General features: G+C 39.5%; 2 protein-coding genes across 2 annotated transcripts; both read right to left on the bottom strand.

Annotated features, from left to right (window-relative positions):
• Positions 1 to 3,731: 3,731 nt before the first annotated feature.
• On the bottom strand, positions 3,732 to 5,126 carry LOC115821656 (phenylethanolamine N-methyltransferase-like). The gene is made up of 3 exons (XM_030785461.1): positions 4,931 to 5,126; positions 4,484 to 4,691; positions 3,732 to 4,170 (listed from the first exon to the last, which is right to left on the bottom strand). The coding sequence occupies exons 1-3, from the start codon at positions 5,124 to 5,126 to the stop codon at positions 3,732 to 3,734; spliced, it is 843 nt and encodes a 280-aa protein (XP_030641321.1).
• Positions 5,127 to 9,864: 4,738 nt separating this feature from the next.
• Positions 9,865 to 11,257, bottom strand: LOC115821655 (phenylethanolamine N-methyltransferase-like). Its single transcript, XM_030785460.1, has 3 exons — positions 11,062 to 11,257; positions 10,617 to 10,824; positions 9,865 to 10,303 (listed from the first exon to the last, which is right to left on the bottom strand). Exons 1-3 carry the CDS (start codon positions 11,255 to 11,257, stop codon positions 9,865 to 9,867), a joined length of 843 nt encoding a protein of 280 aa, XP_030641320.1.
• Between the last annotated feature and the right edge of the window lie 4,212 nt (positions 11,258 to 15,469).

Raw genomic sequence — 15,469 nt, 5'->3', positions numbered from 1 at the left:
GATCTGATGGTGTTAAGGAGTGAAGAATCACTCTCAATGTCTCTTTTGGCCAGGAGATGGCGCCTGTCGACCAGTGGCTGTGTACGTACTAAAATACTTGCTTGATAAGTGAAATTAAAGTGTGCCTTGTTTGAATTATAAGTACATTAAAAGTTTGTTAATGTCTTGCAAATATACAGGCAATATACCATGAATATGTTCTTTTTAAATTGAGGGGAATTTTTCCTCAACCTTGAAAACTGTAATCTTGGGGCAACGTAAATGTGTTTCTTGGTTAATTTGAAGGTCGTTCAAGTCAGACTGGAGGTCAGGTAACTCCCACAGATTGTCTCCATTACTCAGTTGAATATTTTGTAGAAAAAAAAGTACATTTTCTAAAGCAAAAAATAGAAATAAAGGCAATGGTATTCAGCAGAACTTTTGGCTTGTTTTTCTTTCTTTCTTTTTCTGTCTCTCATCATCCTGTGATCATGTCCCTGTGGCTTTTGTACTCCTCCACCCTGTGACATTTGAAATATCCTTAGATTTCACCTTTCCTTTTAATCCTTGGCCTTAAAGTCCACAAAACGTAAGTCATTTGTTATAGTTATATTAACATGTTTATGTGGCTATTTCTTAGGTTTGAGTACAGTATTTCTGATGATGGCTAGTTTATTGTTAACTGCATATAGATGTATTAGTGCTTGGTGGTTAAAACTTTGGTATATTTTCTTACTTATATTGACATACTTATCCTCAAACACCTGTTCACGCTGGTTTATGTCAATAATTTTTCTTCTACTGATGTGCTAGAGATGTTGTTTAGTACTTACAAAGGCATTCATCTGTTTGTATTTTTGTGTTCTTTTTCTCAGTTTTACAAATGATACATTTTCCTACAGTAAATCCTGCCAAATACAACGACCTGTCTGTTCTTTGGAGGATGCAGTGTTGGAGAATATAACGTAAAGCTGGCTGTATAGCTGAAAATCCGTTGCCTGCAACAAGTTTTAGTGAGGACAGCATACCCCGAAGGAATAAATTCTTCTTTGTGGTGAGTACTTTGAATGAATCCGATATAACGAGATGACTAAATAGTTTAGCCTACTCTTACTTCCTTTAAAACAACACAATTAAGCAATTGGCTAGTAGCTGAAAGAATACGGGGAATATAAAATCCAACCTCCAAATAGCAGGACTTTGGCAGGCACTGTCTTTGGTTGTTTTCTCTTGGGCCATTTTATTTCAAGCCAGTTATCGTCGGCATCAAGGTCAGGCTTGGATGTCACTTGATTGAATTGGTCGTAATTACCAGCAATAAGCGATGTATTTTCCACTTTTGCTGTATTATTAAATAAGGAATATGTGGTGAATTGGAATGACATTGTATTCTAACCTGCAGACCGGCATTCAAGTAATGGTGTGCAGTTTGCGAAGGACTCGTTCTTTTTGAGTGGTTTGAACCGGTTCACCAGTACAACTGAGTCGTTTTTTTGTCGTTCCTTTTTTTTCTAATTTAGCTGCTCCCAGTCAACTCCATGCAATTGGTCAGAAAATTTTGGTATCACTCCGCAGTGCGTAGAGCAATGGGCTAATAATATTCAACGGACAAGGACTAATATGCCCAAAAAAATAGATCGCAGTAACGTCTGCCCCTATAGTCTAATTATCTTACTAAATTGATAAATGTTTACATTTGCCCCAGTGAGAATTATTTTTAATCTTTGTGTTACAAAGGGATGTGAATTTAGTTAAACTTTTGTAGTGTCTCGATCATCAGCCTTCTGCAGCTCCATAGACAGGTAGCTCGAGTTTGAAAACCTAAATTCGAAAGCACGAGTTCAGACTCGAACAGCTCGAGTTCAAAAGCACAAGTTCGAAAACCTGAGTTCGAACATGGACTGCTCGAGTTCGAAAATCTGAGCTTGACGGTTCATGCAGCAGACTAGTCTACCCGAACTCGTGGATCAGCTTGCGTTCGATGACAATTCTACTTGAAGACGCAGCAGACGATTCTACCCAAAGACTTAACTCATGTTCTGGGTCGTTCTGTCGATTCAGTGGGTACACCATTCCAGTATCCCATAAGGCCAAGCAAGCAGATACCAGAGAATTTCTAAATAGGAGAGAACTTCCACTCTCAGAGCTCCCTGTTTTGTAGGGGGTACTTGCGAGATAGTCCAAAATGAATGGGGGCCTATGGGGGCTGTACCCCCAAAATGTAACTTTCATGGGGTAAATATTTTTTTCCCTAGTAATTTTTATTATGTTTTCAATATTTGGGGCTGAGACAATAGATATAGTTCCATTTTAAGATTTTTTTTTTTTTTTTTACAGTTTTTCAACAGTAGTGAAATGCTTTTGAGTATTTGTGATGTCACGCACCACAAGCCACTTCACAGCATCTGCCATTTTGACACTTTACGGCATTCGCCACCATGACTAGTTAGCATATCATTGCATTAGCCAGATCTACAATTAGCTGTTAAACATGAAGGTCCTCTTGGTCCTTTAGATTATTATTCAACTTCATTTCAAAAACTTCCGAAGACTCTGGGTGCCGGGTCCTGTTGCAATCAGTCATAAATCTTAACTGACCTATCAGCATACATCAGAAGAATGCTAGCGTTTTATGGAAAAAATCACCCTCCCAGTAAGAAAAATGAAAGAACGTGATTTTTTCATTTCAATTCTGAAATATAATTGATGCTATATTTGCAAAAACTAAAATAAAATGTGGGCTTCTTTGTCTAGAAGTAGGTGTAAATAATTATTTTAGGTGTTTAGCTCCATTCACTCATATTCATTGAGGATTCCTTTAGGTGAATTGCAGCCTCCAGGCATAAATAGGAAGTGGACATGCTTTATGTAGATGGGCTCTGCATATACTTTCTTTGACAGTTTGGAAACAAGGAAGTAAGAGGCTGAAAGATACACAGCCTCACTTTTGCATGACAAAATAGAAACTTTTGTGTAGCCAAGAAATGTGACTTATTGGTTTATGTTACCTGATAAAAAGTTTGATATTAGAACCTTTTTTTCAACGATAGCACTGTTTGTTCAAAAGAAATTAAAACACAATAGATGAATACACAGTAAATATCTTGTGCAGGTTCCACATTTGCTTGGTGTTTTTCAGGAATACTGTATCTATTTAAGATCCCAAAATTAGATCAACAAGTCAGTACCTCCTGTGAGCTAGTTATAAATCCAGTGATATATTTAAATTATGTTACAGAGCCATTCCATCCGTAGCATGTATCTTGTTGAAGATCTTGATCTACAGACCTGTAGTATCCATGCGGAGAACTTGACCCATCCGACCACTTAATATGTTTTGTGTTTTGACTTTACTGAATGTTACATTTTCTTTTGCACTCCATTTGCTCTGGTTACTGTTGTTTGTACAACCATGTGCAAGAATCAAACCACTTTGAATCTTTTCAAAAATATTGCTTGTAGTAAGAAACCAGAGGACATTTCACTTATCATTTATTTAAATACCCATCACATGTAACTCTTACAATGCAAATAATCAAAAGAAATGAATACAGTACAAGAATTCCCTTCAAAGCATAGCATGCTTCAAATTTGGTCATGGGATAAGCTAACCCTCCTCTGCTTTTCTTTCATTTTTGGCTAATTCAGGAAATTTATTCTGTCATCCAGGTCTGGCTAAGTATATTTTGTGAGAGGTTGTTTATCAGTGAAAATTCTTCTCCACTAACCTTTTTCCATTACTTTTCTCACGTCTATTGTTTCCTAGCTTTCGCAAAGAACATAGACCTAGCGTCATCGGTGGTTTTATGCATGTCCTGCGGTAGATAGTAAACACTGAGGTCCTGCAGCTGGAATCCACAGTTCTTCAGGCTGGAACACACCTGAGCCTCATCCAGGCGCATGACGGGGATACGCACGTCTGGTGCTGGGTAGTAGAAAGAAATTTCCAGGGTTCCAATGAGCAGGAGGTGGCCCCCCTGACGAATCAGGCCGGCGATGTGACCCAGGGCTTTGTTAAAAGAAGCCAGGTCAGGACTAGAAGCCTCCAGGCAGTAGCAGGAGATCAGACAGTCGGCTCCGGATGGGGGCAAGGCGTCCAGAGGTAACGGGTTAGGTTGGTGTATGTCAACGGGTAAGACGTCAGTTACCACAGATCGAAGACGCTGTGCTTTCTCACTCCATGCCTCAGGGCTAAAAGAATAACAAAAAAAGAGGGAAAGAAAGAGGATTGAGAGCTGGATATATTTAAATTGCTGATCCCTGAAACAATGTTTGAACAGCAATTTTTAAAAGGTGTGGCACTTGTCGTCAATCAGTAGAGGTTTATCGGTTAATGGAATTTTTTTTCCCATGACATGATCTATTTTTCGATGATCAGTTCATGAATGAAACTGTTTCTGTACCGGGGTTCCTGGTGACCTAATCTTTTCAAGCAACCTTAAAATACCTACTTTTTGGTAAAGTATGCGTTAATGTACAGAAAAGGGTGCATTTGAAGTCTCACCTTCTCCCCTCCAGTTTACAGACGTGCTGAAAGAAAGGAGTCCAATCTAGACTGTTACTCTTGCCCTGAAGCCAGTTCTGCAGCTCCCTGCGGTTGGCCTCCACAAAGTCAGAAAGGATCACACGATTAAAGCGCTCACAGCCGCTCATCACTTGGTACAGAGTAGGACCAGAACCTATATCCACCAGAACATCCCCCTTCAAATCACCTGATAGGGAGGAGGGGGGGAGATAGAGAGAGAGAGAGAGAGAGAGAGAGAGAGAGAGAAAAGAGCAAGAGCGTTTTAAATGTGAAAAAATAAGAGTCCAAAAAGCTACTGCAGCACAAGAACTGAAAGCAGGCAGATGAGAAAAGTGGAGATGGGGACAATGGAAGAGATGTCAGTATAGAGAAAGAGAGAGAGAGAGAGAGAGAGATAGAGAGAGAGACATAAAGGAGAGAACGTACCCTCAGTGAAAGCCCTGTGTATCAGGCCAAGTTTCCATGGCACGACATTGTCTTTGTTGTCAAAGCTGGCACGTGGTGGAGTGTAGTGCCTCTGCAGGTACAACGCAGGATCAAAATGCTGGTAACTTGCCTTCAGCTCGGCCTTGGACGTTCCTTTCTCTTGCCCGGCACTTTCCTTTCCGTTCTGTCCCTCCATCTTGTCGGTCTTTGAGCGTCTGCTGAGGGAAGTGTCCCCCTGACGTACTTATACCCGTATGTGCACACCTCAGGACGTTTGCTTTGGTACCTGTATGTATAAGCCTCAGGACATTTGCTAACGTTCACGATGTGGTTTCAGCCTCAGAAAAAGAGATCCTTGTCTGTCCAGCAGTCCAAATAATAACAATCAGGTTTTGTACCTTTCTGACCTCGGGCATTGATTGCACTAGGACGGCCCTTACTCCATATTTACACAATGACCACGTTTGTAATTTCAACAGAATTTACAATACATCTCTCATTGTAATTGATCTGGCCTCAGTAGTTATCTAATATTTAAACAGAGTTGGCCATTTTCTATCCTTTCTCTTTTTCTTTCCCTGGTTCATGGGTGGTTGACCAGTACCTCTTATCTAACCCTACCAATCTCTTATCCCCAGCCGCCCTTTGGTTGTTTTCTTGTAAATGTACACGTTACTCCTATTGTAAGTTACTTGGGCGGAATCAAATGTTTACCAAAGTAACAGAAAAGCGACTGACCTTCAATGGACTATGCAAATGACATCAGGTGACAGTTTTAAAGAGAAACAGAAAATTGTGCTTGTTTCTGGAATGAGTGTTAAATGCCAAGGTGCATTGCAATGCCATTCTTTAGTAATCATTTGAGTCACTTGAATAATTTTTGTAAATAAAATGTTGTTTTGATTAAATAAATACATTAAGAATAAATTCCATCCAATGGCCTTACGACACCAGTACAACTTTCCTCCTCCAAAATGGCGCTAGCCAGGTAGCAATACCTCAGCCTTAGCCAGGCGTCAACTCCCGCTGGTCCGTCAAGGTTCTAGATTAGCGGACGGATCTGCAGAGCATCACGGTAATGGAGTGTTATGGGTTCCTGGAATAAAGTCCACTGGGATGTGGTGCAATCAGGTGGTGACTAAACATATATTGTAGGAGACGTGCATTAGCCCATGATCTGATGGTGTTAAGGAGTGAAGAATCACTCTCAATGTCTCTTTTGGCCAGGAGATGGCGCCTGTCGACCAGTGGCTGTGTACGTACTAAAACACTTGCTTGATAAGTGAAATTAAAGTGTGCCTTGTTTGAGTTATAAGTACATTAAAAGTTTGTTAATGTCTTGCAAATATACAGGCAATATACCATGAATATGTTCTTTTTAAATTGAGGGGAATTTTTCCTCAATCTTGGAAACTGTAATCTTGGGGCAACGTAAATGTGTTTCTTGGTTAATTTGAAGGTCTTTCAAGTCAGACTGGAGGTCAGGTAACTCCCACAGATTGTCTCCATTACTCAGTTGAATATTTTTTAGAGAAAAAAGTACATTTTCTAAAACAAAAAAATAAAAATAAAGGCAATGGTATTCAGCAGAACTTTAGGCTTGTTTTTCTTTCTTTCTTTTTCTGTCTCTCACCATCCTGTGATCATGTCCCTGTGGCTTTTGTACTCAACCACCCTGTGACATTTGAAATATCCTTAGATTTCACCTTTCCTTTTAATCCTTGGCCTTAAAGTCCACAAAATGTAAGTCATTTGTTATAGTTATATTAACATGTTTATGTGGCTATTTCTTAGGTTTGAGTACAATATTTCTGATGATGGCTAGTTTATTGTTAACTGCATATAGATGTACTAGTGCTTGGTGGTTAAAACTTTGGTATATTTTCTTACTTATATTGACATACTTATCCTCAAACACCTGTTCACGCTGGTTTACGTCAATAATTTTTCCTCTACTGATGTGCTAGAGATGTTGTTTAGTACTTACAAAGGCATTCATCTGTTTGTATTTTTGTGCTCTTTTTCTCAGTTTTACAAATGATACATTTTCCTACAGTAAATCCTGCCAAATACAACAACCTGTCTGTTCTTTGGAGGATGCAGTGTTGGAGAACATAACGTAAAGCTGGCTGTATAGCTGAAAATCCGTTGCCTGCAACAAGTTTTAGTGAGGACAGCATACCCCGAAGGAATAAATTCTTCTTTGTGGTGAGTACTTTGAATGAATCCGATATAACGAGATGACTAAATAGTTTAGCCTACTCTTACTTCCTTTAAAACAACACAGTTAAGCAATTGGCTAGTAGCTGAAAGAATACGGGGAATATAAAATCCAAACTTCAAATAGCAGGACTTTGGCAGGGACTGTCTTTGGTTGTTTTCTCTTGGGCCATTTTATTTCAAGCCAGTTATCGTCGGCATCAAGGTCAGGCTTGGATTTCACTTGATTGAATTGGTCGGAATTACCAGCAATAAGCGATGTATTTTCCACTTTTGCTGTATTATTAAATAAGGAATATGTGGTGAATTGGAATGACATTGTATTCTAACCTGCAGACCGGCATTCAAGTAATGGTGTGCAATTTGCGAAGGACTCGTTCTTTTTGAGTCGTTTGTACCAGTTACCAGTTCACCAGTAAAACTGAGTCGTTTTTTTGTCGTTGCTTTTTTTCTAATTTAGCTGCTCCCAGTCAACTGCATGCAATTGGTCAGAAAATTTTGGTGTCACTCCGCAGTGCGTAGAGCAACGGGCTAACAATATTCAACGGACAAGGACTAATATGCCCCCCAAAATTGGTCGCAGTAACGTCTGCCCCTATAGTCTAATTGTCTTACTAAATTGGTAAATGTTTACATTTGCCCCAGTGAGAATTATTTTTAATCTTTGTGTTACAAAGGGATGTGAATTTAGTTAAACCTTTGTAGTGTCTCGATCATCAGCCTTCTGCAGCTCCATAGACAGGTAGCTCGAGTTTGAAAACCTAAATTCGAAAGCACGAGTTCAGACTCGAACAGCTCGAGTTCAAAAGCACAAGTTCGAAAACCTGAGTTAGAATTTGGACAGCTCGAGTTCGAATTTGGACAGCTCGAGTTAGAAAATCTGAGCTTGACAGTTCATGCAGCAGACTAGTCTACCCGAACTCGTGGATCAGCTTGCGTTTGATGACAATTCTATCTGAAGACGCAGCAGACGATTCTACCCAAAGACTTAACTCATGTTCTGGGTCGTTCTGTCGATTCAGTGGATACACCATTCCAGTATCCCATAAGGCCAAGCAAGCAGATACCAGAGAATTTCTAAATAGGAGAGAACTTCCACTCTCAGAGCTCCCTGTTTTGTAGGGGGCACTTGCGAGATAGTCCAAAATGAATGGGGGCCTATGGGGGCTGTACCCCCAAAATGTAACTTTCATGGGGTAAATATTTTTTTCCTAGTAATTTTTATTATGTTTTCAATATTTGGGGCTGAGACAATAGATATAGTTCCATTTTAAGATTTTTTTTTTTTTTTTTTTACAGTTTTTCAACAGTAGTGAAATGCTTTTGAGTATTTGTGATGTCACACACCACAAGCCACTTCACGGCATCTGCCATTTTGACACTTTACGGCATTCGCCACCATGACTAGTTAGCATATCGTTACATTAGCCAGATCTACAATTAGCTGTTAAACACGAAGGTCCTCTTGGTCCTTTAGATTATTATTCAACTTCATTTCAAAAGCTTCCGAAGACTCTGGGTGCCGGGTCCTGTTGCAATCAGTCATAAATCTTAACTGACCTATCAGCATACATCAGAAGAATTCTAGCGTTTTATGGAAAAAATTACCCTCCCAGTAAGAAAAATGAAAGAACGTGATTTTTTCATTTCAATTCTGAAATATAATTGATGCTATATTTGCAAGAACTAAAATAAAATGTGGGCTTCTTTGTCTAGAAGTAGGTGTAAATAATTATTTTAGGCGTTTAGCTCCATTCACTCATATTCATTGAGGATTCCTTTAGGTGAATTGCAGCCTCCAGGCATAAATAGGAAGTGGACATGCTTTATGTAGATGGGCTCTGCATATACTTTCTTTGACAGTTTGGAAACAAGGAAGTAAGAGGCTGAAAGATACACAGCCTCACTTTTGCATGACAAAATAGAAACTTTTGTGTAGCCAAGAAATGTGACTTATTAGTTTATGTTACGTGATAAAAAGTTTGATATTAGAACCTTTTTTTCAACGATAGCACTGTTTGTTCAAAAGAAATTAAAACACAATAGATGAATACACAGTAAATATCTTGTGCAGGTTCCACATTTGCTTGGTGTTTTTCAGGAATACTGTATCTATTTAAGATCCCAAAATTAGATCAACAAGTCAGTACCTCCTGTGAGCTAGTTATAAATCTAGTGATATATTTAAATTATGTTACAGAGCCATTCCATCCGTAGCATGTATCTTGTTGAAGATCTTGATCTACAGACCTGTAGTATCCATGCGGAGAACTTGACCCATCCGACCACTTAATATGTTTTGTGTTTTGACTTTACTGAATGTTACATTTTCTTTTGCACTCCATTTGCTCTGGTTACTGTTGTTTGTACAACCATGTGCAAGAATCAAACCACTTTGAATCTTTTCAAAAATATTGCTTGTAGTAAGAAACCAGAGGACATTTCACTTATCATTTATTTAAATACCCATCACATGTAACTCTTACAATGCAAATAATCAAAAGAAATGAATACAGTACAAGAATTCCCTTCAAAGCATAGCATGCTTCAAATTTGGTCATGGGATAAGCTAACCCTCCTCTGCTTTTCTTTCATTTTTGGCTAATTCAGGAAATTTATTCTGTCATCCAGGTCTGGCTAAGTATATTTTGTGAGAGGTTGTTTATCAGTGAAAATTCTTCTCCACTAACCTTTTTCCATTACTTTTCTCACGTCTATTGTTTCCTAGCTTTCGCAAAGAACATAGACCTAGCGTCATCGGTGGTTTTATGCATGTCCTGCGGTAGATAGTAAACACTGAGGTCCTGCAGCTGGAATCCACAGTTCTTCAGGCTGGAACACACCTGAGCCTCATCCAGGCGCATGACGGGGATACGCACGTCTGGTGCTGGGTAGTAGAAAGAAATTTCCAGGGTTCCAATGAGCAGGAGGTGGCCCCCCTGACGAATCAGGCCGGCGATGTGACCCAGGGCTTTGTTAAAAGAAGCCAGGTCAGGACTAGAAGCCTCCAGGCAGTAGCAGGAGATCAGACAGTCGGCTCCGGATGGGGGCAAGGCGTCCAGAGGTAACGGGTTAGGTTGGTGTATGTCAACGGGTAAGACGTCAGTTACCACAGATCGAAGACGCTGTGCTTTCTCACTCCATGCCTCAGGGCTAAAAGAATAACAAAAAAAGAGGGAAAGAAAGAGGATTGAGAGCTGGATATATTTAAATTGCTGATCCCTGAAACAATGTTTGAACAGCAATTTTTAAAAGGTGTGGCACTTGTCGTCAATCAGTAGAGGTTTATCGGTTAATGGAATTTTTTTTCCCATGACATGATCTATTTTTCGATGATCAGTTCATGAATGAAACTGTTTCTGTACCGGGGTTCCTGGTGACCTAATCTTTTCAAGCAACCTTAAAATACCTACTTTTTGGTAAAGTATGCGTTAATGTACAGAAAAGGGTGCATTTGAAGTCTCACCTTCTCCCCTCCAGTTTACAGACGTGCTGAAAGAAAGGAGTCCAATCTAGACTGTTACTCTTGCCCTGAAGCCAGTTCTGCAGCTCCCTGCGGTTGGCCTCCACAAAGTCAGAAAGGATCACACGATTAAAGCGCTCACAGCCGCTCATCACTTGGTACAGAGTAGGACCAGAACCTATATCCACCAGAACATCCCCCTTCAAATCACCTGATAGGGAGGAGGGGGGGAGATAGAGAGAGAGAGAGAGAGAGAGAGAGAGAGAGAAAAGAGCAAGAGCGTTTTAAATGTGAAAAAATAAGAGTCCAAAAAGCTACTGCAGCACAAGAACTGAAAGCAGGCAGATGAGAAAAGTGGAGATGGGGACAATGGAAGAGATGTCAGTATAGAGAAAGAGAGAGAGAGAGAGAGAGAGATAGAGAGAGAGACATAAAGGAGAGAACGTACCCTCAGTGAAAGCCCTGTGTATCAGGCCAAGTTTCCATGGCACGACATTGTCTTTGTTGTCAAAGCTGGCACGTGGTGGAGTGTAGTGCCTCTGCAGGTACAACGCAGGATCAAAATGCTGGTAACTTGCCTTCAGCTCGGCCTTGGACGTTCCTTTCTCTTGCCCGGCACTTTCCTTTCCGTTCTGTCCCTCCATCTTGTCGGTCTTTGAGCGTCTGCTGAGGGAAGTGTCCCCCTGACGTACTTATACCCGTATGTGCACACCTCAGGACGTTTGCTTTGGTACCTGTATGTATAAGCCTCAGGACATTTGCTAACGTTCACGATGTGGTTTCAGCCTCAGAAAAAGAGATCCTTGTCTGTCCAGCAGTCCAAATAATAACAATCAGGTTTTGTACCTTTCTGACCTCGGGCATTGATTGCACTAGGACGGCCCTTACTCCATATTTACACAATGACCACGTTTGTAATTTCAACAGAATTTACAATACATCTCTCATTGTAATTGATCTGGCCTCAGTAGTTATCTAATATTTAAACAGAGTTGGCCATTTTCTATCCTTTCTCTTTTTCTTTCCCTGGTTCATGGGTGGTTGACCAGTACCTCTTATCTAACCCTACCAATCTCTTATCCCCAGCCGCCCTTTGGTTGTTTTCTTGTAAATGTACACGTTACTCCTATTGTAAGTTACTTGGGCGGAATCAAATGTTTACCAAAGTAACAGAAAAGCGACTGACCTTCAATGGACTATGCAAATGACATCAGGTGACAGTTTTAAAGAGAAACAGAAAATTGTGCTTGTTTCTGGAATGAGTGTTAAATGCCAAGGTGCATTGCAATGCCATTCTTTAGTAATCATTTGAGTCACTTGAATAATTTTTGTAAATAAAATGTTGTTTTGATTAAATAAATACATTAAGAATAAATTCCATCCAATGGCCTTACGACACCAGTACAACTTTCCTCCTCCAAAATGGCGCTAGCCAGGTAGCAATACCTCAGCCTTAGCCAGGCGTCAACTCCCGCTGGTCCGTCAAGGTTCTAGATTAGCGGACGGATCTGCAGAGCATCACGGTAATGGAGTGTTATGGGTTCCTGGAATAAAGTCCACTGGGATGTGGTGCAATCAGGTGGTGACTAAACATATATTGTAGGAGACGTGCATTAGCCCATGATCTGATGGTGTTAAGGAGTGAAGAATCACTCTCAATGTCTCTTTTGGCCAGGAGATGGCGCCTGTCGACCAGTGGCTGTGTACGTACTAAAACACTTGCTTGATAAGTGAAATTAAAGTGTGCCTTGTTTGAGTTATAAGTACATTAAAAGTTTGTTAATGTCTTGCAAATATACAGGCAATATACCATGAATATGTTCTTTTTAAATTGAGGGGAATTTTTCCTCAATCTTGGAAACTGTAATCTTGGGGCAACGTAAATGTGTTTCTTGGTTAATTTGAAGGTCTTTCAAGTCAGACTGGAGGTCAGGTAACTCCCACAGATTGTCTCCATTACTCAGTTGAATATTTTTTAGAGAAAAAAGTACATTTTCTAAAACAAAAAAATAAAAATAAAGGCAATGGTATTCAGCAGAACTTTAGGCTTGTTTTTCTTTCTTTCTTTTTCTGTCTCTCACCATCCTGTGATCATGTCCCTGTGGCTTTTGTACTCAACCACCCTGTGACATTTGAAATATCCTTAGATTTCACCTTTCCTTTTAATCCTTGGCCTTAAAGTCCACAAAATGTAAGTCATTTGTTATAGTTATATTAACATGTTTATGTGGCTATTTCTTAGGTTTGAGTACAATATTTCTGATGATGGCTAGTTTATTGTTAACTGCATATAGATGTACTAGTGCTTGGTGGTTAAAACTTTGGTATATTTTCTTACTTATATTGACATACTTATCCTCAAACACCTGTTCACGCTGGTTTACGTCAATAATTTTTCCTCTACTGATGTGCTAGAGATGTTGTTTAGTACTTACAAAGGCATTCATCTGTTTGTATTTTTGTGCTCTTTTTCTCAGTTTTACAAATGATACATTTTCCTACAGTAAATCCTGCCAAATACAACAACCTGTCTGTTCTTTGGAGGATGCAGTGTTGGAGAACATAACGTAAAGCTGGCTGTATAGCTGAAAATCCGTTGCCTGCAACAAGTTTTAGTGAGGACAGCATACCCCGAAGGAATAAATTCTTCTTTGTGGTGAGTACTTTGAATGAATCCGATATAACGAGATGACTAAATAGTTTAGCCTACTCTTACTTCCTTTAAAACAACACAGTTAAGCAATTGGCTAGTAGCTGAAAGAATACGGGGAATATAAAATCCAAACTTCAAATAGCAGGACTTTGGCAGGGACTGTCTTTGGTTGTTTTCTCTTGGGCCATTTTATTTCAAGCCAGTTATCGTCGGCATCAAGGTCAGGCTTGGATTTCACTTGATTGAATTGGTCGGAATTACCAGCAATAAGCGATGTATTTTCCACTTTTGCTGTATTATTAAATAAGGAATATGTGGTGAATTGGAATGACATTGTATTCTAACCTGCAGACCGGCATTCAAGTAATGGTGTGCAATTTGCGAAGGACTCGTTCTTTTTGAGTCGTTTGTACCAGTTACCAGTTCACCAGTAAAACTGAGTCGTTTTTTTGTCGTTGCTTTTTTTCTAATTTAGCTGCTCCCAGTCAACTGCATGCAATTGGTCAGAAAATTTTGGTATCACTCCGCAGTGCGTAGAGCAACGGGCTAACAATATTCAACGGACAAGGACTAATATGCCCCCCAAAATTGGTCGCAGTAACGTCTGCCCCTATAGTCTAATTGTCTTACTAAATTGGTAAATGTTTACATTTGCCCCAGTGAGAATTATTTTTAATCTTTGTGTTACAAAGGGATGTGAATTTAGTTAAACCTTTGTAGTGTCTCGATCATCAGCCTTCTGCAGCTCCATAGACAGGTAGCTCGAGTTTGAAAACCTAAATTCGAAAGCACGAGTTCAGACTCGAACAGCTCGAGTTCAAAAGCACAAGTTCGAAAACCTGAGTTAGAATTTGGACAGCTCGAGTTCGAATTTGGACAGCTCGAGTTAGAAAATCTGAGCTTGACAGTTCATGCAGCAGACTAGTCTACCCGAACTCGTGGATCAGCTTGCGTTTGATGACAATTCTATCTGAAGACGCAGCAGACGATTCTACCCAAAGACTTAACTCATGTTCTGGGTCGTTCTGTCGATTCAGTGGATACACCATTCCAGTATCCCATAAGGCCAAGCAAGCAGATACCAGAGAATTTCTAAATAGGAGAGAACTTCCACTCTCAGAGCTCCCTGTTTTGTAGGGGGCACTTGCGAGATAGTCCAAAATGAATGGGGGCCTATGGGGGCTGTACCCCCAAAATGTAACTTTCATGGGGTAAATATTTTTTTCCTAGTAATTTTTATTATGTTTTCAATATTTGGGGCTGAGACAATAGATATAGTTCCATTTTAAGATTTTTTTTTTTTTTTTTTTACAGTTTTTCAACAGTAGTGAAATGCTTTTGAGTATTTGTGATGTCACACACCACAAGCCACTTCACGGCATCTGCCATTTTGACACTTTACGGCATTCGCCACCATGACTAGTTAGCATATCGTTACATTAGCCAGATCTACAATTAGCTGTTAAACACGAAGGTCCTCTTGGTCCTTTAGATTATTATTCAACTTCATTTCAAAAGCTTCCGAAGACTCTGGGTGCCGGGTCCTGTTGCAATCAGTCATAAATCTTAACTGACCTATCAGCATACATCAGAAGAATTCTAGCGTTTTATGGAAAAAATTACCCTCCCAGTAAGAAAAATGAAAGAACGTGATTTTTTCATTTCAATTCTGAAATATAATTGATGCTATATTTGCAAGAACTAAAATAAAATGTGGGCTTCTTTGTCTAGAAGTAGGTGTAAATAATTATTTTAGGCGTTTAGCTCCATTCACTCATATTCATTGAGGATTCCTTTAGGTGAATTGCAGCCTCCAGGCATAAATAGGAAGTGGACATGCTTTATGTAGATGGGCTCTGCATATACTTTCTTTGACAGTTTGGAAACAAGGAAGTAAGAGGCTGAAAGATACACAGCCTCACTTTTGCATGACAAAATAGAAACTTTTGTGTAGCCAAGAAATGTGACTTATTAGTTTATGTTACGTGATAAAAAGTTTGATATTAGAACCTTTTTTTCAACGATAGCACTGTTTGTTCAAAAGAAATTAAAACACAATAGATGAATACACAGTAAATATCTTGTGCAGGTTCCACATTTGCTTGGTGTTTTTCAGGAATACTGTATCTATTTAAGATCCCAAAATTAGATCAACAAGTCAGTACCTCCTGTGAGCTAGTTATAAATCTAGTGATATATTTAA

Source organism: Chanos chanos, chromosome 9, assembly GCF_902362185.1.
Source record: "Chanos chanos chromosome 9, fChaCha1.1, whole genome shotgun sequence".
Taxonomy (NCBI): domain Eukaryota; kingdom Metazoa; phylum Chordata; class Actinopteri; order Gonorynchiformes; family Chanidae; genus Chanos; species Chanos chanos.
The sequence above is the reverse complement of the archived record's forward strand: the minus strand, read 5'-3'. Positions and strand labels throughout refer to the sequence as shown.

Excerpts from the sequence above, each read along its gene's own strand:
- LOC115821656 (XM_030785461.1), bottom strand. The coding sequence starts at position 5,126 with ATGGAGGGACAGAACGGAAAGGAAAGTGCCGGGCAAGAGAAAGGAACG. Across the intron at positions 4,692-4,930 it reads ACACAGGGCTTTCACTGAGG|GTGATTTGAAGGGGGATGTT; the intron begins GTACGTTCTCTC and ends CCTCCCTATCAG. Across the intron at positions 4,171-4,483 it reads TGTAAACTGGAGGGGAGAAG|CCCTGAGGCATGGAGTGAGA; the intron begins GTGAGACTTCAA and ends TTATTCTTTTAG.
- LOC115821655 (XM_030785460.1), bottom strand. The coding sequence starts at position 11,257 with ATGGAGGGACAGAACGGAAAGGAAAGTGCCGGGCAAGAGAAAGGAACG. Across the intron at positions 10,825-11,061 it reads ACACAGGGCTTTCACTGAGG|GTGATTTGAAGGGGGATGTT; the intron begins GTACGTTCTCTC and ends CCTCCCTATCAG. Across the intron at positions 10,304-10,616 it reads TGTAAACTGGAGGGGAGAAG|CCCTGAGGCATGGAGTGAGA; the intron begins GTGAGACTTCAA and ends TTATTCTTTTAG.